This window comes from Tyto alba, unplaced genomic scaffold (assembly GCF_018691265.1).
Source record: "Tyto alba isolate M040663 unplaced genomic scaffold, T.alba_DEE_v4.0 Super-Scaffold_3, whole genome shotgun sequence".
In the NCBI taxonomy this organism is placed as follows: domain Eukaryota; kingdom Metazoa; phylum Chordata; class Aves; order Strigiformes; family Tytonidae; genus Tyto; species Tyto alba.
The window spans coordinates 924,911-950,850 of record NW_024881304.1 but is presented as its reverse complement, the minus strand read 5'-3'; the positions used below and the strand labels follow the sequence as shown (position 1 = coordinate 950,850).

The 25,940-nt window shown below is 40.4% G+C and overlaps 1 protein-coding gene across 5 annotated transcripts in view; it reads left to right on the top strand.

The window, feature by feature from the left end:
* Nucleotides 1-25,940, top strand: part of RAD54L2 (RAD54 like 2) — a 68,547-nt gene that overhangs the window by 7,011 nt on the left and 35,596 nt on the right. For 2 of the 5 annotated variants that reach the window (XM_042799383.1, XM_042799378.1), the window contains exons 1-3: nucleotides 13,154-13,283; nucleotides 13,610-13,987; nucleotides 15,994-16,200. In XM_042799383.1, the coding sequence (XP_042655317.1) occupies nucleotides 16,050-16,200 (151 nt within the window). In that variant the 5' untranslated portion in view covers nucleotides 13,154-13,283; nucleotides 13,610-13,987; nucleotides 15,994-16,049. Of the gene's footprint in view, nucleotides 1-13,153; nucleotides 13,284-13,609; nucleotides 13,988-14,014; nucleotides 14,300-14,376; nucleotides 15,492-15,993; nucleotides 16,201-25,940 lie in introns of those variants that run through there. The other 3 variants (XM_042799381.1, XM_042799380.1, XM_042799379.1) reach the window with 3 other exon arrangements.

Sequence of the window (25,940 nt, the reverse complement as noted above, 5' to 3'; positions counted from 1 at the left end):
TAGGATTAAATGTTGCTTGGGTGATTAAGTCACTCATTATAAAACTTCTTAAAGTGCTCAATTGGTTTAGCTTATCACGAGGTATTTAAGTCTTTCAATTTTCTTTGGGCAAAATAGGCTATGTACCAAAGGGCTCTTTAATTTAGTGGAAAAAGATAGGATAGCGGCCAGTGCCTGGAAGTTAAAAAGATTATTTCAAATTAGGAAAAAGGCACAGATTGTTAACAATGAATGTGATTAACCATTGAAGGCATTAGGAAGATCCTTGTAACTATTAAGGGAAATTAGAATGTTTCCATCTCTTGAAGTCATCAAGTCAGGATGAAATATCATTTGAAAGAGATGCATGATCCATATTTGCATGTGTATACTGTACATGTAAATGTGTGAGTGTACATGCCACAATACAAGTACAGGAGTATTTGCACATGCCAAACAGATCTCGCCCGTTCGTGTTCAGACTAGGTCTCTCTTCTTGCCTGAACTGGAGTTAGTCAAATGATGTGATTATTGTAGTTGTTCATTTATAGCACTCCTTTAAATCTGTTAAGTAGTGTACATTTTCTGTCAAGGGAATAAATATGCTCATATGAGCCAGGTACTTAGATGAAATCAAATATTTGTGACCTCTTTTTTTGGGAAGCACCGTCATTTTTGAAGATGAGGAAAGGGAGGGGCTGTATGAGGAAGAACAGGGATAGCTGTTTCATTTCCTGAACAAACTGGAATATCTGCCCCAGTTTTTTTCCTCAAAAATCTGATAACGTGCTTTTAAGAAGTCTACTTAGCAGTAGTGAGAGGTAAACTTTATATTGTCAGTGTTGGGGCTAAGTCATTACATTCTGTAAAATTTATTTTTTCACTGGGGGAAGAAATTGTATGTGTCTGTGGTGGCAGGGGTAGTTTTGAGTGTGAATGCATAAGGGTGCAGTGTCTTGTGTTTCTCTGCCAATATGAAATCAGTGTGTTTCTTGTCCACCAAAAGAAATGGTTTCTTTTGTTTCCTATCTGCTGAAGTGGTGAGGGATGTATTGGGGGGGAGGAATAAAGAGTCCTCTCCTGCATTAGCCATTATGGAGATGACTGATTGCTTGTGGATTCTCAGTGGCCCATCAGGACAGTTGGTTTGGGATGTTTTCCTAAACCCTTCTGGGACTGTGATGGGAACTAGTCTGGTTATGAGAGCAGCTTACTCCTGGTAGCCACCTTTCCAGACATCTCGATCTTTTCCCCATCACAGGACGAGTGCATGCCCAGTCATGTGAACAGAGGAGGGGCCATGGGAAATACAGCCCGCAGGAGCTGGATGCTTTGCTTGTGGCAGATTGCTGCTAGATGGCCTTTTCCCCAGGTGTTCCCTCATCTTCGGTAGGAAATGGGTGCATACGCTGAACAGCTCTTGTGCAGAAAAGATGTTTCCACGAAGCATCAGACATGATCTGTATGTTCAGTACTTCTGGTTTTGGAGAAGGGCAAGTGCTGTAGCAAATGACTTTCTTGTCTCTGAGAGACTGTCCTGTTGGAAGGAGTTCCTTCCCCAGAGCATTTTCCAGCCAAGTGCTACCTTTCTCCCTCTGTTGCTTATATTATTATTTCATCGAGACAGGTAAGGTCTTGTATTCTTTTCTTTGCGCTCTTGGGCTGTCCTGTGCAGGAAGACTTAGAGATAAAATCCTTTTGTTGAGGGAAGCTGTTTATATTTTAATCTTCGAATTTCCTTACCTTGTGGAGGGGATATCGCTCTCCTTACTGTTATCTTGTCTGATCCATTTTGCTGACGAAGAGAAGGCAATGAAGAGAGAGAAAGAGGTGGTTATAAGTGAACAGTTTCTTTACTTGCAGTCTTACAATGACTCTCTACTTTTTTTAATAAAAACACTGATCTTCCAGCTTCTCTTTGCAGTTGCTTCTGCTCTAGGAGTGTTTTAAGTAAGAAAGTCCTTCCCCACATGTGCGTTTTTCCTCCTTGCCTGTGGCAGTCGTATTCAGTTGCATCAGTGAAGGGCTGGTGGAGTCTTGCATCTGGCCTGGAGTCTAATGCCTCGATACAAGCTGTGGAGAGTTAATACAACTCATTGTGTAGCCCTGAGATTTTGATGATTGGCAAGGGCACAGCAGCAATGAGTTATAGTCTAGGCAAGATTTCTGAGCTCTGTATGCCATTCTTGGAGGGCTGTCAGCCTTCACAGCAGGCAGGACTTGGGAGGACACAGAGCTCAAACTTGAGGCTTCTTTCTTTTTTTTTTTTTTCACTTAAAGGTAATCATTGTGAACTAGAATGAGTCTGAAAGTAATGATCCTTCTATTTCTAAATCTGTTGCTGGTCTCTCTTAGTTTTTAAATATCCTGGAGTATGGTTTTCCTTAAAGTATATTGTCATATACTTTTAATGGAATTCTCTAGTTTTTCAAGCCTTGCTACTTTAACTACAACTGTTGTTGTTATTATGGAAAAATTGCACCGCAGGAACTGGAGTAGAGGGAGAGATGAAAATGAAGGAGCTGCAATTTAGTTGACATTTTTTCCTGCTTTCCTTAAGGAAACTCCAAACTGGTACAAACCCCCCCACACTCTGAATACAGGTGTTCTTTCTAGATTTCCAGAAATAATTAATCTTCCTTTTAAACTTCAACTTGTATTTTTTATTAAGTTGAAAAAAAAAAAAAAAAAAACCAAACCTCCTCACCTTCACCTTGCAGAAAATTGATATGAAATTTGAAATTTCTGATGCCTTTTCCTTGAATAAAAATAATAATGCTATCTCCATTGTTTACTGTCTTTTAGGTTTTGGGTTAGCTAGGTTGTATTTGTTATATGCTAGCCAAATGAAACTCAAGCCTATCCTTTAATGGGCTTTTTGGACTCTTACAGATTCTACTTTTTGTTTTCTTCATGGGTGGCTTTGTGATTTGTGTTTACTGCTTTAGAAAATAAAAAAGCACAATAAAAAAGGACGGAGCCAGAGGGGAAGCAAAGAATTTTTGGCTGTTCCTCTGTGAAATCCCATCAGTTTCATGCTGTTGTTCCCCATGAGCATTATCAGCTAACTCCACCTCTCTCCTTATTTATGGCAGGGAAGATTGAGCGGGGACAGACTTAATTGTCCAGAAATCTGGGTGAGATTTTGGGGGTGGGCGAAGGATTGTAGAACTCAGGAGATAAGCGTTCCAGTTTTTTTTTTCTACTTTATTTTGTCCTAATATGCTGAAACTCCTCCTACATCCTATACTAGCCAGGTGTCTTTCTCAGGGCTGCTGAGGGGACCTGTCTCTTCTTTCCTCACCCGTATCTTCACTTGTCAGTGATATTATTTAGTATGAGGTAGTAAAATGTGGAAAGGGTTACCTGTACCTGGGTCAGAAAATGGAATCCAAGAGTAGCAGTTTCTGGAGTGGCAACTTCATTCCTAGCAGGAGAAGGGATGAGAGAAGACTTTTAGGTCTTCGTGACAAAGATGGTTGCGACCCCTTGAGCAGTTTGGGTGAAGTTCAGGTGTTAAGTGAAAGGAGCACAAAGCAAGCAGGGAACATGCATGAGAGACTATGTATACCAGTATGTGTTTATGGGTAAAACTCCACAGTGGCCTTTGGTTGCATAGGATGGGCTGGGGGGCCCTGCTATTGTGGGAGGGTTATTCCTCAAGTGGAGAACGCAGTGCATGCCAGCAGCTGTGCTTTTTAAGCAGGCAGCAAAGTAGAGTGTAGATTGGGAGCAAAGCAAAGGTTTCTGAGAAAAAAAAAAAATATTGAGTCCCTGAAGATCTTGGGGAAAAGTCTGTGTTCTAGGACAGCCCAGGAATATCTACTTATCCCTGATATACTAAGACACAACATGAAAACACAGAAGGTAGAGGGCTAAAGGTAGTGATTTTTCTTTTATTCAGGTACTGAAAATTAGCCCTTGATCTCAGTCAAGGGCATCATGGCCACAGCGTATTCCTCTTCATGAGGTTAAAGAAATTGCGCGTTTGTTCTCATGGTGCAGATTGCATCACTTTCCTTTGTCACCACACAGAGGTATTTGTTTCATGTGTCCTGCTTGAGTGCATTTAGGAGAGGACCTGCCCTGACCTGGACAGATTTCTGTCAGTGCTAGTTACCAGTTTCTCTAGGTCAAGGCAGCTTATCTCCCTGCTCCCCAGAAAACAACCTTATCCTTTCTTTGCCCCTTTAATGCTAGTACCCACATATAATTGCAAGGACCTGTTCATAGAGGCTATCTTTAAATATGTTAAATGTTAAGAACTTGCATGAGGTGGTCTATTAGTATTTTGCTTTGAGCTCTGGGTAGTTTGAAAGTATTCACTATGGGGAGAAAGATGCACACATCAAGGGTATCTAACTGCATGATGTGATTTATGGTACTTCTGCCCTTTGTGTGGCAATTGTATTGATTTTTCAATTAAAAAAAAAAAACAACCAAACACACAGAACAACAAAATGAACTTCAGAAATAGATACCTTTCCACACAAACCACATAGTGATGCCATGACTATTTAAAGGGACAATTGAGAGGATTAAGTATGAGAATGTTCATGTCTCACCTCTGATACGTGCACCATCCTTTTGACTGGTGTTTGTAACGAAGGTAAGGAAGCGTTGTCAGAAGGACCATCTCACTTCCTCAAATCAAAGCGCAGTCCATCCCTGTACTGGAGCAGCGTTCTGGCTGCTAAGACCATGACCCTGTGGACAGCAATGCCAGCTTTGTTGGGTCATACCCAGGGCTGCACGTTCCCACCCTCTGACTGTTTTTTGCTTTCTGCCTGGCACAGCTGTTCATGCAACTCTGTAGTAAATTGCATTTGGGAACTGAGTTTTGCTTCCAGGTGGTTTTTCAGCTGAATCAGTTTGCTGTCCAGCCATGCAGATAGTCATGCTGGCACGATACAGGAGTGGTGTGCTAGCAGGAAAGAGCAGCTGCTGCAGGGAGTGTGTCTGAGGCCTGAGAAGCTGCAATCAGCAAGAGGGAAAATGGGTAATTTAATCAAGGCCAAATCTTTATTACCCTTCTGGTGCCTATGAAATCTGAAAGCTGTCTGTCAATGTCAGAGCATGTCACTGTCTCTCTAATTGGTGGGATTAGCATTATGTTTTGGCTGCCATCTTCTGTTTATCACTGTGTTTAGTCTTTGCACTTATTATTTGCTTCACTGGCTGATGAAAGGGAAAGAAACAGCATTTGTAGTGTAACGTAACTGTCTGGAGGTTTAGATTACTTTTGCAGCATTGCTACTTGTGTGTAAAGGCAGTTGACTGTGGATTCTCCTTTCCAGAAGTACTGCAAGAGTTATATATTTCTTCCTTAAAAAAAGTCCCAGGGTTATGGACTGTACCTCAGTGACCAAACACAAGCTTCCGGGCATAGGAAATAAGAAAAGTCAGATTGTTTTTGCAGGGATGTTGGGGTGTGGGAGATAGCAAGGGCAAAGAATATTTTCTTACAACAAGAAGTTGTTGTAGGAGTGGTGTCCTCAGTTGAGTTTTAAGTTTCTTGTCCACAGGTGTCAACAAATTGAGGGAACAGGACCAAAAGTGAAAGGTGATGATATCAGTGCCTTTCAACATTTAGTGTATGAAGTGTACCACAGTCTCTAAACATGGTAAAATAACTGCCTTGAAAACTGGATAACAGGATGACTTTTGCATAGAACAGAGAAAATTTGAGGTTGAAGTTAGCTGCTTTTGAGATGAGATATTTGGGGAAAAGCTGTTATCCCAGAAGATATTTTTTTTTCTGATTTTCTCTCAATCCTGGGATGTGATCCTGTTATCTCTGGAGGAGAATTTCCTGGGGAAGCTGGGTTTTTTGGGGGGAGGAAGCTCTTATTTCTGGATAACGCATAGTAAGACTTACCCTAGCCAGCATTTTTCAGTTTCTGTCCACTGTAATTTCATATCCTGTTATTCCAAGGAATGTGAGTGGCTAAGGTCTTTATTACGTGATCTGAATTTGTTTATTCTGTAATGACAATAACTAACTACTTGAGAGAAATAAGACACAGATAATGAGTAGAGAACACTGAGGAAATGGGTGATCTGCTTAGTCATGCAGACTCTGTAAGAAAATGTTTTTTTCTGACTCTCCCTTAAAAAAAAAAGTTTAGAGGTGCCTTTTTCTTCCTCCTGCACTTACCATAGCACTTGCAAAAAACAAGAGAGGAGATCTTATATTTCAACTAAATCAATACTTCTGGTCAGTGAAATGCTTATCTTAACAGAATGAGGTACAGAGTTGTTAGCCTCTGCTGCTCGTGTGGAACCCTTTTGTGAATATAAGTATACTTTTGTTGCAATGAGAAAGTGCACCCTTTAGAAAGTCTTTAACTTTTATCCTTTGCCTCCTTCATTCCTAACAGAGAAGTATGAGTGAAATTGAGTGAGATTTTACAGGATTGCCAGTGAATGTTCTCTGGAAGTGCCATGTAACTAGTTTACGCTATTAAAGAATGCCTACTAATTGTAACCAAGAACTTCCATCAAAAGAAGAGTTATAGTTACTACTCACATTTCTGAGTTCAGCCCAAATCAATAATGATCATGACTTCCTACAGTTAGACAAATGGGTAGTTTCAGTAAAATGACTTGACAACCATGGTTCAAGACTAATAATTCAATAATCCAGCTAATAATTCAAGAGGAGGGGAGGGAGAAGAGAGATGGGACAAGAAATTCTATTCCTGTTATATTTTGGAAGGTATGGGCAGCTAAGTGTAGGGATGTTGACTTCTTTCAACATATGGTCCCCTTCACTCGGGATGGTGACATGTCAAGAGGATGCTAGAACTGGCTTGCCTGCAGTTCCTTCTGTGCTTGCTCGCTGGCTACAGCTGCCAGTCAAGCAACATTTGCAAATCCTAAATGAGCTTTGATAGAAAAAGTGGTCACTTGGGGAAAGGAGTTGACTGAAACTTGCACTTAACTGAGAGAGGAAGAATACCCAAAAGGTTATGGTTTTTTGAAGATCACAGCTGAATGCTCTTTATGATTCTGCTTCTGAATCTTGGAAATGTAACATTTGGATTCTGCATGGGTATGAGTATCTATACAGTGTTGTCTGTTCGGTAAGAACAAGTACTGTAAAAGACATTCCTAGCATTTATGAAAGTTAAGTGAAGCTATACATTTGGGAGATAGTGACATTTTTACTCTGAGAGTTGTGTCTGGTAGCCCGCAGCTACTTTTGTAGATGATTGTTGTGTTGCTTATTCACCATAGTGTTTTTTAATAATTTGCTAAGATGACCCTTTTCAGTTGCACCTTAGCATCGAGTATGCTTGTGGCTGTTCATAAGGGTAATTAATGTTCTGTTTGACATATGTTGGGTCTGGACAGTTGGGTATGTGTACCAAAAGGGTGTGGTGACCCACAGTTACTGTATACACAATATTTGCTTATCTCCTTAGCCAGACTTGCATTGTGCTGCTTTTAAAGCTCTTTTGAAAGTAAGCTCAAGTATGTAGCATCATATGCTCACAATTTTATAAGCTAAAAACGTAATATGTACATTATGAGACTTACAGCTCAATTTATTTTGTGAAATAATATTACTATCTTTAATTGGGATGTTTTTCTGTGTGTATGCAGATGATCCTCTGAACAGTGTGTTGGATTTTTTGTATGGTATGGTGAGAGGCAGTAAGGTGTGTTCTTTTCCCTTGCAGGCCTGTCCAAACCATTGGGAGGTTTTGAACCAGCAAAACACAACCAAAGTGGCACTTCCATTGCTAAGGACAAAACCACAGGAGGCAATTTAATTCAGTTGCTTTCCATGTGAACTGCCTATAGTGTTAATCCTAAGTGCTATCCAAACAATTTTGTGCAGGACAGATAAGGATTGGTGTGAGTGTTTTATTTTGACCTGTTTAGTGGGGAAGACAACAATCAATGGGTTTTGGTGACTTTGTTCTCAAAACCAGCAGAAAAGTGGCCTTTATAAGTGGCACTTACTGTGAATTTTTCCAGTACTGTGCAAATAGAATGCTCTGTTAGAGGGAATGACCATGAAAGAAACCCATGTTTCTGACATTTTTTAATCCTTTAATGGATTTTTAATCTACAGTGGAATCCAATAAAAATTAGTTTAATGTCTGATTGCTTGACAGACTGGAGCAACTTGGGTCTAACATATGCTAATTGTCATCTTCACATCATGCGAGTTCAAAACTGTTTATTTCAATTTCCTCCTACTTCAGGATTTTTTGGTTTTCTTCTTTCTTTTTTTGCTTGTGTTCAAGTTTCTTTGGTAAACTGTAGGTGGCATAAGTAATACTTTCTCATCGGTAGTGTAATTATCATTGCTGGAGGTGGGGCAGGGAATAAAGAGGAACAAAACCATGTTGGATTCTTCCTTTTTCTAAAAACTGCATAAACCAAACCCCCCATGTTTTAAGTCCAGTTCTGAAGAGGAAGATCGAAAACAAACTCCCAGTTGTCTGCAACTCTTTGTAGTGAATAGCAGCCATATAAACAAAGGAGGAGTTAAGTTGTGTTTGCTTTGTGATCTGTTGATGACAGTGTGCAATGTGACTGGAGTGTGTCTCACAGAGGATGGTGGGTTGCCCTGGACCGCTGCTGGTGGGAAAGCTTGTTTCCTGAGCAGAGACACAGTCAAAGGCGGCGAGTCATTCCCCTGTAATGAAATGTGCCTCTCTGGGAGGCAAAAAAAGAAGCCTATGTGGATGGGGCAATACTGAGAAAACAGGATCGATCAGCCAGGCCTTTCAGCATTGGGAAAATGTGCAATTTTCTTCATTCTGAAAGATGAATACATTGCTTATGAGCTATATCAGTCTGTTTCTGTGGGATACTCTTCAAGGAGGTAAGCCACGATGTTAGCATATCTCAATGACCAAAGCCATAGCTTGTCTTCGTAGAGTGACAGTGACTGATCTTCACTTGAGAGGGGATTAGCTCTTTGCCTTTTCACTCCTCTGTTCCACTGCTTCTGTTTATGTAATTTATTCTTGATTTATTACATAACTTCTTCTCTGGCACCTATGTATAACAAGAGCTTAAACTCGCAGAGGGATCTTTCAGTTATCTGGATCTTCCTTGCTTCTGGGAATTGGCTCAGGCCTTGACGTAGTTTTGGTACTCACAAAGAGAAGGCTTGCCATAACTCTTCCCTGAGCTGACTTTTTAAATCTATCTTTTGGAATCTGAGAATGGTTATCATTAATGCAGGGTAGTCAAATTTGCCCCAACTTAATCTGCTATATAAAATGTATTGAATGGAATCCTGACATACTATGCTCTACTGTTGAATCTTCCCCATCATTTGAAAACTTTTTGTGGGATTTTACTCCTGTCACAGGTACTGGTTGTTTTTCTATAGCTATAGCACCAGGGCAAAACCTGTAAAAGCACACTTGAAAGGGGCTTTTGTGTTGAAATGCTGTTTTCTTTGAAAGCAGAAACAGTGATCGAGGAAAGAAAGTTTCCTTTTCTCAACGTTTTCTTCAGCAGCGAATGCAAGCGCCATTTATACAAAAGTTGCCAGAGCTAAAAACATAAATAGAGATTCTGTGAAGTAAGAGACAAGATTTTTGTTCATTTGTGATGGTGTTAATTCAAATGAATATCAGTAGTTACTGGAAGCAAAACCAATCACATGCTTCTTGCCTCGGCCTGAACTTTTATGCAGTACAAGACAAACTGCTCTTCTAGATAGGGTGGTTCAGTTCACTGGTGAGGATATTTTGAATATTTTGAAGGAAAGAGCTGATTTATATGCAACATTTTTTAGGCAAATAATTGTATACATACATATACACAAACACAAAAATAATTTGCCCATTTCTGCTGGCTCTGTCCTGAGGTAAAAAACTTGTCAGTGCCTTACAAAGTCTCTGGAAGTGATCACTGACATCTTAAGAAGAGCATTCAGTTTTCTTCTTTAAAGGTTACAAAATGTTGACACTACAGGCACTAGGGCATACCCGCATCCCTTCTGAAGCGCAGGCAAGAAAGGACCCTGTGCCAGGAGGTTCCCGCAGCGGTTGGTGGATGACACCGGTGTGTGCCGCTGCCACCAGCCCAGGTTGTGTAATGATCTGCAGATGCTGCCATTGACTCACGTGAGCTCTTTTTGTTCAGGATCGCAGTGGGAGCCAGGCCTTATGTAATGTTCATTGTCACGTTCTCTGTTCCAGCACTGTCATGTCAGCAGAGGGGAAGGATTAGCTCTCCCTTTTCTTTCTTTATAGGTTGGTTTTACATTGGTTTTGGTGTGTTTGTGTTTTTTTTTTTGCTTTCTCCCACCCCTTCTTGCAGCAGCTTTGTTGTTTTTGTCGTCAGGGCACAACCAGTTTCAGGCTGTTTTTAGTATTATGATGCCTTTTAGTAAGGTTTGTTAACCTAGTGAGAATAAAAGACCGGGTCTTGCAGCCCTCCCAAAACTGATATACGGAAGTGGTTTTTAAAACACTCTGTTACTTTTTTCCCTTGATTCCTGCTCCCCACAAATCACAGTGGGCTCCTTAAGACTTGCATCAAATGTGGGCGAAGACTAGATGTGTCATGCCTATGTTTACATGGGGTGGGGAGAAGCACACTTGCCTTCCTCAGAAGGGTGGTCCAGTACAAGGAGATGCTCTCCAATTTATGTTTTCACAGGCTGCTCCTTTTTCCTTTCTTCAGTTTAATATTCCTGTAGTAAACACATCACTTAGAGGGGATCAATGTCACTTAGTTTTCTTGTAATTTGAACAAGAGGAAATGAAGGAGGAGAATGGCTTTCTTCCTTCCCAGCTAGCAGTGTGTGGCCACAAGTTATCCGTGAGTCACAGCTGAAAAACTATTGCTTGAGTCTTAACAGTCTCAGACTGCAAAGGAAGAAGGGATTAAAATCACCAACTAATCAATTAAGGATGGCTTTCAAAGCAAGTTGTGGGGGTTGTAGCTGGGGGAAAGAAGTTTCTGTTGTTTTTCAGTAAACGCTTAAATTTGCTTTGTTAAAAACTTATAGGGGATCTGCTAGACTCATATTGGTCAGTAACACTGTTGGATCTTATGAGAAAATATTTATCCTTTTAAGTGATTCCCCCCTTCCCCCACCTTTTTTTACATGATAATGTAAAATAGAGATGTTAGTATGTTACGTAACATAAATTAGAGAAATTCTAATGTTTGTTACAATCAAACTGTCTAAACCCACTGATCTTGGGTTTATTTCTTAATTGGTTTTTAAACTGAACAGGAAAGTATTCATTGTTATTTTGCAATAACATTGCAAGTTATTCCTTGCAAACTGTTACAAGATTTTTTTTATCATACAGAGAAGCTTAAGCTCATGACTTTTCAATGATCCATCTCTATTCTTTATAATAATTTTCCATTAGTTATTGAAGGCTACCTATAAGGTACCAAAACTGTGCTAGCAGCAATCTAGCAAGAAGATGAGATTTTTCCCCAGGAGCCAGCAGTTACCTTCATATACATCCAGTTTGAAGTGTTTGTGTGTGAGCTGAGTGTGTAAGAGGAATCTTATGGCCCCAACTAACCATTTTGCTGTTTTGCTGCCAAATAAAAAAGATAAATGAAATTATTATTACCATAAAACATGACTGTATAGCAGAGACTGGAGAGTGTTATACTGCACTGACTTTGAAATAACTGGTTTTATTAAACTGTCTGTGCAAATCCTCTTGTGATTTGCCAGCATGCTTGATCCTGTTTCTGTGGCCAGGCACCACAATGACCAATGTGAAGTCTTGATTACAAAACAGGCTTTAAGCAACAAATCTTGATGAGTCCCAGATATTGGGCTTGGCTGGAGGTTGGGGAGGTGATAGAATCCTCTTTACTATTCAGCACCGTAGTAGCATTAGTGTTAAACCTGCCCTTTCTGAGGGGATTTGTATGGGACAGGTGCATACTCAGGAATGAGCATGTCCTGTGCCTAAATCACTTGTGTCGTAGTAGACAAAGAGCTTCTGCAAAGCCACTTTGGCTTCTGTGGCTTCCTGGGGGTACTGTGGAATTCCGCGCCTCCTTGCTCATGTGGGGAAGGACTCCAGTCTGCCCTGCCCTGCATCCTTCCTTTTTACTTGTTTGTATTTGCAATAGTTAATTAAATAATAGTTTAGTTTTTATAGTGCTGATGAGTCCTCTGATGAAAGTGATGATGTATAGAAATGGGCAAAGTCACCAGATCCCATGATGTCTGCTGTTTCACTTAATAGTGTGGCTCATGGCATGCATGACCCTGTGGTGCAAAACTATCACTTAGATGGGAGAAAGTTCACTTTCACATTTTTCTCTTAACTTTGTATGTAAGGAAAAATGTTGATTTTAAACCTTTGCAGAGTGAAAGAAAAACACCAGGGCAACAGAAATGTGTCCAAATCTGCAAGCCCTTGAAGTTTTCTCATCTAGAACTGAGCCTCTTTTCTGTGCAGGCTGAGGAGGAGGCAGTCATCACCACATGGCATTTACTTACTATCTGAAATGTTCTACCTTAAAAAAGCAAAGCCCAGAAAACTTCAGAACTATTTTTATCTTTGTTGAAAGACAGGACATAATACATGAGAGAAGCTGTCTTGGATGTTAATTTGATGTGCAGTTGATTACAGGGTTTAACTTCCTGGGTAGGATAAACATGACAGCTCTTTTCTCCTTCCTGAGTAAGCAAGAGGAATTTTTCAAAGTGTTTTCACCTAATACCCCACCCCGTTTTCTCAAGGGCCTCACCATGTGTTGAACTGGGCCCTGTACTGTACGGAATTCTGGGTTTCTGTTGTAAATTATGGTGCAGCAGGTTTGGTTTGTATCTCTTGGTGCTGGTAACCCTCCTTCTGGCATACTGCTCGGGGTGCAGCTTCCCTTTTTGCAGCAGGGCAGGAGGCTCATGGGTTGATATAATGTGGGACAGCTGGAAAGTCCAGACAAACGGTAACTTTGATTAGTTGGAGGTAATCTGTTTATCTCTTGCAAAGCGCCCTTGCTACAGCGATTAAACGTTGAGCACGGTGTGCCTGTGTGCGCAAAGGCAAGTGATGGGGCAGGTTGGAATAACTCAGCCATAAAACAGTAGCGACAGCTACAAGCTGGCCCTGTTGTGTAATTCCCCTTGGTGGAAGGCTCCGAACTGGGTCAGATCGGTGTGAGAAACGAGGGCGGTCTTGCGGCTGTGTAATGCCTACCTGCCTGCGTGCCGTGTCCCTGCCGCCTGCTCCCGGTGGCACCGGGCAGGGTGGGAGCCCTCCCGAGACCCCGAGAGCAGCTGCAGAGCTGCCAGAGCTGAGGAGGAGGATGGGAGAGAGGAAGACAGACAGCTGCATGTCAGTAGGCGCAGAGGAGTTAAACATCTTTGTCTCACCCAGCTTCTGCAAGATTTAATTAAGTCTTTTTGAAAGCTAATGTTGAACGCTCCTGCATATGGCTGGGGCTGCTGAACGGATGTCAAGAGTTAGCTTATACAGAACACGTACTTACTGCTAAATGAAAATAAAGCTTAGATTTGAGCCCTTTTGTACTCTAGTCTGAGAGATAGCTGCTCTCCACTGGATTTGATTTTATTTATAGAAATACAAGGATCCATATCCTTTCCTTTAAACAAATTTTAGAAAGTGTTTTATGTTTTTTTTTTTTTTTTTTTTTTTTTAAGGTTCTGCGACAAATGATGAAACATGAGAGATGACACACAGGAGGATACTGATGGGAGAAACTGTATCATGTGTCATTCTTTGACCTGGAGCATTTAGTGGCATTACAGCACTTTTGCTTTTCCCATTGTAGATGAGAATTAATTCCTGCTTTTTTAGTGTTTGTATTTCCTCTGGTTATTTTTTGGTTGGTGCTTAGTTTGCTGAGATAGTAAAACGTGGAAATTTTTCGCATGCTTCTGTTGATACTGTTGCCAGCAGGTAGTGTGCAAGGTGCTTTATAGCACAGTATGGACAAGATGGGAATAAATAAATCCCCTTGAAATCCCTGGTGACCAGCACAGATCCACAAAGGTAACACTACTATCTCCTCCTGAAAGGTAAGGAAACATGTAGCTTTACAGTTATAGGTTTGAGTACAACTGCTAAAGAGTAAAACAATGTTTGTTTTCCTTACGGCTGAGTATCATCTGGAAGGGAACATTGTTGCTATTTAAAAGTAAAAATAAGCCACTGTTTTGAAATACACATAGATTTCAGCACAGCATTTGTCAGGAAAAAACTTCTGATAATAGATTGCTTTGTGTCTGCAGTTCCTGACTGGTCACCAGACGTCAGAAAATAAGCAGTTCTGGACCTTGCATTGCCCCGGGGGTCACTGTGTTGCAGCGGACTGAAAGCAACAGAGCTCGGTACCTGCCTACCACCAGAGCACAGAGCTGAATCAATCTCTTTGGCTTGTGTAAACTGGCACAGTTCCACTCGAGCTAATTTAGATTTTGGCCTTTTCTACCATCTGCTTGACTAATCCAACTTATTTTGTGTGACATGTGTAATAGTGTAGGGACTTCAGTTGTCTCTGCCTGGTGGTAAAGTGCTCCTGGGACCTAGTAGTGAAAGGCTTCCTATTCCAATGCCAATCTCTGCAAAGCCCGTTCTTCCCTTGTGTTTATTTTCTTTCAGACACTTTCCAATGTTATTGAGGAGCTGAGAGAGGCAACGCAGGAACTCATGACTTCAGCTGGAATAGTTCAGCATACTTAACAGTTAGATGTTCAGCCCTGCCACAGAGGGCTTGAGTTGTGTCTTTAACCTTCAAGTTTCTGAGCTTATCTAGTTACTGCTGCAACACAGCAGAAAATGAAATTTTTCTTTCTCTTAAAGTGTTTGTAGATATGTATGCTGCCTTATCTGCTTAGAAGTTTTTGTTTGTTTGTTTTTTTTAAGTGGTTGATTAGCTTATAGTTTACACTGGAAACATGGTGTAAGTAGGGAGCAGTGGAAAATGAGTGACAAATGTTTCCTTCATCTTTCTTTAAAGCTTTCTGGGGAATGTGTGGGTAGTAATTCTTGTGAGGCTTGATTTTTGAACACATCCTTTGCTTTATGTTCCTTGAGATCAAAATGCCTTCTTTATTTTCCTTTCTTGGTTGTATTTCTTTCTTTTCATCCGTCTTACACAGATTCTTTATGATAATTCTTTGTGTATGGAAGGGGAGTACCCAGGAGTAACCAGCACTGTCCAGAAGTGACAGTGCATGATTTGAACAGATAAACTTGTGACTTTGTAGTTGGCCTGGCCCTCTCTTTAGGCTGTATTGTTGGTTTGTACCATGATTTCTGCTGTGATGTGCTAGAGTAGCGTAACAGCCAGCTTCGGTTCTTGTCCTTTAGAGAAAGGAAATGCAAATTTTCTCTGATCCGTCCTTCCTTTGTGTTTACTTTTCTCCTTCCCCTGCTTTACAAAGGGACGTACAACCTTTAAAAACTGGATCTTTGTTATCTTCTCTCTGTACCGTTATTAAGGTAATGCTGCCTGTTCCGTTGGTTGGAACAGAGACTTCAGACAGGCTGTGATGAGCAGCTGGGTGACCTTCACAGCAGGTACCGCTAAGTCAGGAGGGTGGCTGCTGTCTGCAGCCCACGGTCTGCATACTGCGATGGTGTTTGCAGGGATCAGGGTAACAGGTATCCATATGGGATTCTGAGATGGATCCTTTTTTCTGTGCTTCATGTTTGGATGGTAGTGTTCTGAAATTGTTCACATAATTTATTTCTGTGTCTTTGTATAATCACAGATTGATACTAGGAATCCGTCTCTGTACTTGTCTAGGATACCAAGAAAGAGGTAGATTTTTGAGTGATTAGTTGATAGATTGGTTCTGATATTGATTCTACAATGCTGGGCCTATATCATTATGATACATTGCTTATGGCATCCATTTTCTACACAGGATTTTGTGCACAGTCTGATATAACTGTTATTTAAAAGACTGATGGCAGATTTGTGTTTTTATATGCAGTAATCCTGCTATGATTTTGAGCCTTGAGGCTCAACGGTTGGGATTTACTGGGCTCATTCTGTACCTCTCTTCTTTTCTCACAGGGCTGCCTCACGGTAGAACATGAGCAGGTAATGCACAAGGAGCACCACTGGGAATCATGTCAGACGAGTCAATCTCAGGGAGTGATCCGGACCTGGACCCGGACTTGGAGCAGGAGGATATGGAAGAGGAGGAGGAGGAAGATGAGGAGGAGGCGATGGAGGAGGACAACGATGGGGATGACGAAGAAGACTTACTTGATGAGAGTGGTAAGTGAATGGGGTTGTGAATCTCTGCATACATTTGTTGTGCAAAAGTGGTGTTAATAATTTCAGTGAGTGACACCTTGGTAGATAGAATAAGGGTTAGGATTTGTCCAGCTCTTGGTAGGGAGAAGTGCTTATGTGGGTGTTGTGTTTAAGTAGGGATTTAATATAGGTTAAATTTGGATTCCTGGCCAAAAAAAATTTCCATCATGAAAACAAGCCACAAGCATAAATTTTAAGGAGGATAGAATTTTTAAAATAGCTTCAGATTCTGGAGAAGCAATTATATAAAGTAGTAAATAAATCAGTTTATAATTACTTGCATTATTAAAAGGTTCTGGTGAAATTAAATATGTGTACATCACTGACTTGCCTATAGGTAAACAATTTAATGGAAACTATGATCAGTTATTTCTTACTTATAATAATCATCTTTAACAACTGGAAAGTGTTATTTGCTGACAGCATACAGGTTGGGTTTATTTTTGTTTGTTTGTGTGTTACAATATGAAAGGTGGCAGTGCTCACTAAGTAAGTTGTCACCTTCTATCCTCACCTAGTTATAGCTGCCCCACTCTCCTCTTCAGTTAGGACCAGTATAGCTGTTGGTGGACCTGTGCTGTGTAGGTTACAGTTAAGAAAGATTAGATAACTGGTCTGGTTCATGGCATGTTCCTAGAAATATGTTTGTTGGTCCAGCAGAAGGGCTGATGTTCTAGGGTATGTAGACAGGCCTGTGTGGCTCAGGTGGGAGTTCCCCATGCTGCAATTGCCACCAAATTCCTTGTATCATAAAACAACATACTGAGCCTAGCGGGATGCTGTATTTGCTTCCTTTAAAATTGTGATTTTTAATAATTTCAAAGGGTGTGCAGATTTTTGATTGCACCTACTTAAACCTACCGAGAATAGTCTTCCTTTTCATAGCATGGAATGTATTAAAGACAGATACTTCTGTCTTATTCTAGTTACTAAAGTATTTTTGGTTTCAGAGTACACTGTTGTCCTTAAGTGTTGTTTGTTTGGGTTTTTTTTAAATTCCTTCAGCCATGTGATCCTTGAAGACTCTGTTTTGATTTAAAATACTTATATAAAGCTTACACAAATTAATTTTATTCCTCTGGTTTTATTCACGTGATGACTTTTTCTAATGGGAAAGTAGCAGAAATGGAAGTGTTAGTTCAGGTAAGAAACAAGGGAATTCCCATGAGATGGAGTTATGGGGTCACAGATTACTTTGTGTTGAAGAGACTGATGGTGACCTTGTCACTTTGTTCATGGGAACCTGTGCCCAGCAGAGCAATAGGAAGCGTGACGTTGTGGACAAACTTATTAACAGAGAGGAGTGGCTGTAAGTCATGCCCAAGTGGGTCATTCCCCATAGTTATTTTATCATAGACCTATGTATTTTATGATCTACATCTTTACTGTTGTGGCTGAACACTCATAATTGTTTGTCAGGATTATTGTTTCCAAAGCAAACAAAATTAATGTAGTTATATCAGAACATCGCTAACAGTAATGACAGCTGTTTACTTTCATCTAAAAACACTAGAAACATGTTTATGCTTTATATTTCTTTAGTGACTTATTAAAAATAAATTTTAACAAATTAGGAAATAATGAGGCAGAGTAAAAAGGCAATTTATACATAACTAACATAACATTTTTTATAGTTGTTCATTAGGTACAGGAAAAACTTTCTCTTACACAATCTGAGCAAAGCTAGATTGCCTTTGAGGTTTCAGACTGTTTCCGCTTTAATTCTGTCTGCCAGGGTATCAGGATGCTTTCTGTGTGCTTAGCTGTATAATTATTGTTTTCTGTGGAGGTGTCCACTCTGCTTTCTTGATATCTCTTCACAGCTACATACTGCCTCAGAAATGTTATTTGACATCTGTATTACCTTAGATCTAATATAAAACCCGTCTCCTGCTATTTGGCCTATGAAATATAGCTAACTTCAGAATTAAGAGGATCGTTTTATTTTGCCCATCTGATGTTTATAGTCCCGTCTCTTTGTAGATGACCCTCATTCATAAAGATCTACTTAGGTAACAGACAACTACTTCTATTCACAAGAAGGAAGGAAGTGTTCTAATGTTTATACAATGAAGCTTTTTAAAAGCTTAATTTTAATAATTTCTGTTAAAACTTGGTTCTCCCTGTTCCCAGCTGTGCTGTTCTCCTCCTCTTCTGGTATTGTGGTTGTTCTGTAGATGTTTCCTTGGGGATCCTGGGGGGCATCCTTCCCTCGTGAATGAGCATATTTCTAGCACTACAAGATTTAGAAGATTATTAATCTTTCACAATTATTTCCTTGGAAGGGCAACAGGATGCATATACATTTTGTCCAAACTGAAACTGGTTACTACTTTTAAATAATAGTGATTCCAGAAATTATAAAACCAACATTTTTGCTGCTTGCTTGCAGAATAGTGGCTTTGTTTTAGGAACGTAAGTTTTCCGTGTTTTGATGGTGACTCAAATTACTTAAGAACCTTCCAGGGTTAATGTAATGTGATCCACACCTGGTGATGGTGGATAGTATAGTCTCAGACTTAGCAGTGACTTGTATTTTGCATGTTTAACCTGTTCTTGTCTTTTTTGTTATATGTTGTCTGTGGAATTAATACTTGTGGTGGTTTCAGTTTCAGAATTTTCTTGGAGTTCTTTTTACATTCTAGTAATTGAGAGTGCTGTCTTCAGTTTTGGTGCAGTCTAGAGCTTACTTTAGTTTGGACCTTTACGGTACAAACTTTCAGTCTTGATGAAAGCAGTTCTTAAACCTTCTCCCTCTGCCCGCAAGGAAGAAAAACATCACAGAAGGCTAGTTTTCTGCATATCTCTGAATAAGTGAGAGTTAATAACCTCATAGCTTTCATCCTTTGTCCATTTCTTCAGCAGTGGTCAGTTAATGAACCTCAGCATCATGAGCAGGGGCACTTGCAGCTTTAGTCTTTTTTTTTCTGGAGCACTTCTAGGACTTACCTACCCTGATACTTATAACCCTTTCCCAGTGGCTGCCAGACTGCACACCCATCCTAGCAGCACGCTTCAATCCTAGCTGGAGGCTTCCACTGCTTTTCCAGCCTTGTCATCCCTGCCCACTGCATCTGTTTTCTCATCACTTGTGGGTAGCAATGCTTGTTTTATCATGTTTGATTTTGTGATATCAGTACGTGACTGCTAAGAACTTTTTTGTTAACTCCCTAAATTCTTTTCACTAGAAATGTGATATACTGGTGACTGCAGAGATAAAGGGCTGTTTCAAGTCCTGCACTTTTTCTCTGATCCTGGTAGTTGCTCAGGGCTGTGTAGAACTCAGTAGGAATAAAAGCTAATTTGAGCAAGAGGAAACAAACCTCCAATATGGATTTTACAAATCATTTGAAATGCAGGGACTGCTCATACCTCAGAGCTTTCCCGAGGAAAGCTGTTGAGTGTTTGAACAAATCCCACTGTAGTGCTCTGTTTTTCCACTTTCTGAATGTCTTTGGATTATTCTGATTGAAGTCGCTGGAATTAATTCTCTTATACATATTGCTGTAATTCTGCTATTAATAGTGATGGTAAGTTGCTTGTTTTCTTACCTCTGAGCATATGGGTTAAATACTTCTTTAAAGTGTAGTTCAGGGATAAAAGTGTGAAGAGCGGGTTGTTTCAGTGCTCTGAAAGATGCCTTAATGAGCACAGTCATTCAGACATTGTTTTCAAAGGCTACTAGTTGTGTTTGCATTACAAGGTGTGTGGTACAGCAAACAGGGGTTGGAATCAGTGCTTCTGGGGTATAGCCAGAAACAATCTTCCAGTACCATGTTGATACTGCAGTTCTTAATGTACAGATACACCAGGCAACACCACGTAATAGCGTATTGGATGCTACTATTGTGATATGACAATCTGCATGCAGTTGGCCTTCTCTTCTGCCCTATGTTGTCCACTTTGCCTGTTTTCTCCTTCCCCGTTCCCTCTTTTTTTCTGCAGCAGGGCTGGGCATGTGCTTGCTCTGCTGTGTGGCACCTCTGACTAGTGGAGGACAGGAGGAGATGGAGGCAATCTGTGCTCCCTCTTCCCACCTCAGATTCATACTGTTCCTCCTCCTCCTCCTGTCAAAGTGCTGGGCAAAGCAAAACTGCTTTGTGTGGGGTTTCTAGGGACATATGGACCCTTAGAGGAGTGAATGAGGAGCACAGATGTCTTGGTGGTACAGGATCTTAAGTCACAGGGGAGTGGAGGACATGCAAGTGCTTCTTAATAGGGTGAAGGCACCAGGGCCAAGTCTGAGAACCTCTGAAATGTTGGCACAGGAGGTTGGTGAGAGGGAAAGAGACCCTAGCCTCTTAAAACTGTGCTCATCCCTGTCTATGACATTTTCATGACAGATTCATGACAGAGTTACCTCTTGTTTCTGAAGCAGGATCCAGAATGTATTGCAATAGGTGTTTTTTTGTTTGAAAATGAGTGTGCCACTTGGTACTCACAGTTTTGAATTTCCCAAGATACCAAGGCTGGAGTACTTGACTTCAGATGACAACCACTGTTGATTCAGGTTTAAAAAGACCTTTTCTTTCCTTTAACTCTTGCTAGAGGAAAGCCTTTTTATTTAAAGGAGTACTGCTAGACCAGCTTTGTGTACAATTTTCACTTGGTGGTTCGGGACAAAAATGCTGGCACGAAATTATAACAAGAATGGATTTTGTTTATTGTAATGTTCCTTTTATGTTGCTCTTTGTCTCTCATCATCATGGTGCATGCAGCATGGGGTGCAATTACATTGAAAGTGAAATGGATTTGTAGCTGCCTGGTTAATTTCCTTGTCTAATCTGATGGGAAAAATCAGTAGTTAATGCCATACTTATTAGAAAGTTCATTAGCACCTGGAGTTATTAAAGCTGAAATTATTTTGAAAATCTGTTTTTAAAGTCATGTGTAAGTGTGGGTTAACATTTTTTTGAATGCTACATGAATGCATCCTTGAGGTGCAGGGAGCTGCTGCTCATTTGGGGAGATTGTGTTATTCATGTGCTTCCCACCCCAAAGTTGTTCCATCTTTTTTTTCCCCAACAAAGTGTTGGAACAAAACAAAACTGTGGTGTGTGTGGGAGTCCCCAGCTGGATGTGTGGGGTCAGGAACAGAGCAAATTTCTGTCCTTACGGGGGAAAAGAGGAAAGTCTTTGGTATAAATGTTCATTTAGCAGGCTTCTCCTGCTCATATACATGAGTTTTTGCTTTTCACCTGAAATTATTCTTATAAATTAGGTCATGTTATACTCACCTGTATAAAACTGAAAGGCAGAGAAAGTCTACTAAATAATACCCTGCTAAATGATATCCTATTCTATATAATTTTATATTCAGATTTAGAAAGGCCTATATTGCTGAAGGAAAAATGAAGAAGAAGAAAAAAAAGGGGAGCTACCGTTAAAAAATAATTTACCTGCACTTTTTACTTGAACTGGATGGTCCTGCTTGTATCAGTAAGTGGAGATTAGTCCCAGCAACCTGAAATCTTTTTACCTTCTACTTTTGCACACCATTTTCTCTTAGGAAACACTGGTTTTAAGTTGTCCTCCCTCTCTACTAGAAAATGAAATGCATTCCTTAAGAAGAGGATGAGAAAATACATACCTATTTAATCTCTCAACTCCCTTTAGAAAGCAGCTTTTCACAGGTGTGTCTTCAGGTAGTAATGAGGGTAGATGGGCACCCCAAGGTTAAGGCACCCTCCGAGGCTATAGATGCTCTTTGAGGAACCCTTTAATGAGATGCTTCCATCTGCTGCAGTACAAGGGCACAGTGGACTTGATTGCTTCTTGCTTTCTGTCTTGGGCTGGTGATACGTGTGCTTTGATCTCTTGTCCTTGTTGCTTAGCTGAAGGTTGGTGGCAGGGGCTAAGGAAAGGAGCAGGTCTGTCAGAGTAAGTTTGGAGTGGAGAGGAGGCTCTTTTTGTTGACTGAAAGCGGCTGAGTTGGAGGAAAAGGTGGGGAAAGAAACAAAAGTCAGGACTTCCCTAAACCTAGAAAAGGACTGAAGAGGATCATGAAGCTTCCTTTAGTTTTAATCTCTGCTGTATTGTGTGAGTACGTGAGCCAGTAAGTAATAATCCTATAATTTAATCTTCAAGTTAATGTTTGAAGAGTGCAAGGTGGATTTCTTGGTGGAAGGGAAGAGTGGTGATTGACATCTTTCCATTTTTTCCTATCTTGATGGACTTTCCTATCTTGGTTGTTTAATTTTGGTTACTTGTGGCTGGATGCAGCTCCCTCTAGAGTCCACCAGTGCTATTTCTAAGATAGAAGGCTATATTCTGGGAGAAGCAAACCTCTTCTCAGCAGTAAGTTTGCTTCTGCAATGATCCTGATCTTTTTAAGCCTGGGAAGCTAAACCTGAAGTTCTGTGTACCACTGTGCACTTTGCTCTTCTTAAACCACCAGGTAGATTTTAGTGACTTTTTGCAGACTGTCTTCCAAGTTAATAATTACATGCAAAGAGGGTGGCATGTGTGATATCACAGAGGTACAAAAGTAATTGCTACATGTGAAAGAATTTACTTGTGAATTAATATACTGCATTTTGACATGTGTTTAAACTTTATCAGATTGTTATGGGAAACTGCATTACATTTGAAAATGATCCTTATGGAACAGAGTTTTAAAATATGATTTATCATACGGGTGCAGACTGTGGGGTTCAACCTCAAGTCAGCTGGTTGTGGATAACACTGCAAGCAAGCTCCTAACTCCAGATACTGGATGTGTTGCTCAGGTGACTTGCTATAATGAAGAAATTGAGGAGTTTTTGTTGTTTTCTCAGTTCCTGAAAGGGATAAGAGCATTTCTGAAGTTGCTTTGTGTCTGTTAAGCATGTGCCCTCACCTCCACAAATCTGACATTCACGACTTGTGTTAGTTTCCTAAGACCCAGAGAGTTAGGAGCTGCCTGTCCTCTGTTTCCACAATGCAGCTGAATAAAATACAAAATATATAGTTAGTATCAAAGGTGAAAAGAGGCTGAATACTAGCATTTGCAGTTTTAGCAATGTCAATTACTGAGTAATGCAGAAAGGTGGCATTGAAATTAACAGAGAAGAAGGCTTGCCTCTCGTTTAGGCAAAAGCCCCACTGATTTCTCTGGGAACTTTGCTTCGTTACAGAAGGCTGCATATTTTACCCATTATTTTTATTCTGGCAGTTTCCTTGGTAGTACAGGGTGTCTTTCAGAACAAATGGTGTTTCTGGTGTGCAGTCTGAGGGGTTTGGACCTGCCCAGCTAGCAAGTGTCTGTGTACCCAGCACGTTGTACGGGAGCCACTAATGCCCATGCAGACCCTGTGGCAGGCACCCAACTCCCGTGAAGTGGCTTTACTGGACTCACTAAATGGTGACATTAAAAAAAAATAATCCTCTTGGGTGCTTTGCTGGGAACAGCCAGTACTATATGCTTTGTTAGCTCCCTTTCTGCCGAACCCAAAGCTGCAGATTGCCTTGCCGGGTGTTTTGTTTGTGTTGGGGCAGTTTCAGTTGTCGGAGGGTGATAGAAGCAGGTGAAAGTCCCTTGTCTGCAGGCTGCTTGCCCATAAATCTGGGAGGAATAGAAGGTAACAGGAATGGGGAGGAGTGTGGGAGGAGTGGTGCCTGGGGTTTGTGGGGGGTTTTACTGACTGATTCCAGCATTTTAACTCACCCTGTGAACTAGGTTATTCTCAGTGGGGTGAGGTGTGGCTTGACGGCTGCTGTGGGAAGGAAGGATGAGATCCTGATGAGTGCTGTCCCCCCAGACCCCTTTGCAGGGAATTACAGACTGACGATCTTGCAGGTCAGTCACTGAGCCTTTCGCCGTCTGCCTGCTCTGTCTCAAATTGCAGACTCGTTCCTGGTCTCCTTTGCTTATCCTAAGCAGGGGGAAGCTCCAAATGAAGATGTTCATGACTCCTCTGCCCCCCTCCCAGGCTCTCTGACAGCAGCTTCCTTTTTGAGAGGGTGGCACAAAGTCTGGCATAGTCTAAGTGTTATATAACCTGGAGTAATGACTTGCTTTACTACTTTAAAAGGAGGTGATGACGCCAGAGCTCTGCTTCCTTCAGACCTGCTGATTGGGTGCAGGGACTGGCTGATCTCGTGAAATGATGTGGTATTATAACTAGCCACGCTTTTTTTTCCTCTTTTCTTCCTCCTTCCCTTTGATCTATTACGTATGATGGAATATAAAATAGAAATCTTTCTATGTGATTCAAGAACAGCCCACGTCCATGGCTGCATTTGCTATATATATATATATATGTATATGGGGTTTTTTCAAATGTTTTTTTTACCTGTACCTACATGCTCTCTTTTAAAGCTGACACAACTGTGAGAGTAGCATGAATGCACAGGGAGCAGGGTCAATAAGTGAGAGGTTATTAGCTGAACAAAGGATTGCTCCAAGTCTTCCGTGGAGAGAAGTATCTTGTTTCTGCCTGCTTTTCTGATAGGCTTTGCAGCATATGGGGATTGTGTTTTATTGGCCAAAAACTTGCTTTTCTCTTTTTGCAAAACAGCCAGAGAATCTCTAATGAAGGACAGTCATGCTTACTTCTCTGTAATGTTTGGTACCTTTTTCCCTATGTACGTTTTCAATAGTCAGCTTTGTACCACACCTAATCATTGCTATTAGATACTGCATCACCTGCAACTTCTGAAACTATGATGAAATCACAAGGAAACTAATTAGCAAATTTGTAATGTGGTATTCTCCCGCTTGAACAGGTAAGGAGTGGCAAAGTGACTTTGCCAAGGTTACCTGGTGATTTTCACTTTGAAGCCAAAGTGAAAATCTTTACGTTTTAGGCAGCGCCACTTTTATTTTCAAATGTACTAGGTGAAACACTTCTCTGTTTTGCATTTAAGTTTAAACTATGTAAAGGATCTTTATTTTAATTTTTCCTTAATTTATCTGGTATTTTACTGTTTTTAATGACTGGTTAAATAACATGTGCGTGTAGTACAAGCATAATATTTTTAGCCAAGAAGCAGCAGCAAGTTTGGAAGGAAGGGGAACTATTTTAATTAAATTAGCAGTATTCTTCAGATTTTAAACCACAATATCACATCACAGTTATTTGCTTTATTTTTTTGTTTTAATTTCCTGCATAGGTTTTATAGAAAACTGCAACACTGAACTTTCACAAGTGTCTGTCTCATTGTTTGGATCAAAGTTTTTTGATGCAATACTCCTTTTTTTATTTTAATAACAGTAATTTGTACTACAGATATTGGAAATGTCTTGTTCATGTTTTCTTCAACATGCAGTTCACTGACTCAGTCTCAAATAAATTCTAAGTAGGAGTCAGAAGACATTATTTTCACTTGCAAATATGCAAATAGGAATGAGACAGGAGAAAGCTACAAGATAAAATCTTTTGGGGGTAGGTGAACAGAAACTTCTAGTTTAAATCTGTCAAAACAAATTTTGAAATTAAAACATCTGTAGCTAATCCCCATCTATGTAAAATATTTAAATACTTGACCTATTAGAAGCAATTTCAAAATGGCACCTTTGTGTACTCTTAGCTTGTGATGTGTGTCAAATTTGCACTTAGATGAAAACTGGAATGAAATTTAACTTGTACAAAACCACTCTTCTATGGTGCATGAATACATTGTGTCATCTTCAGCAGCAGAAATATACCAATTTATAGGAATGTAAATATTTATCATATAAATCCTTCAACTTCCAATCATCACATCTCATCTAATAACAG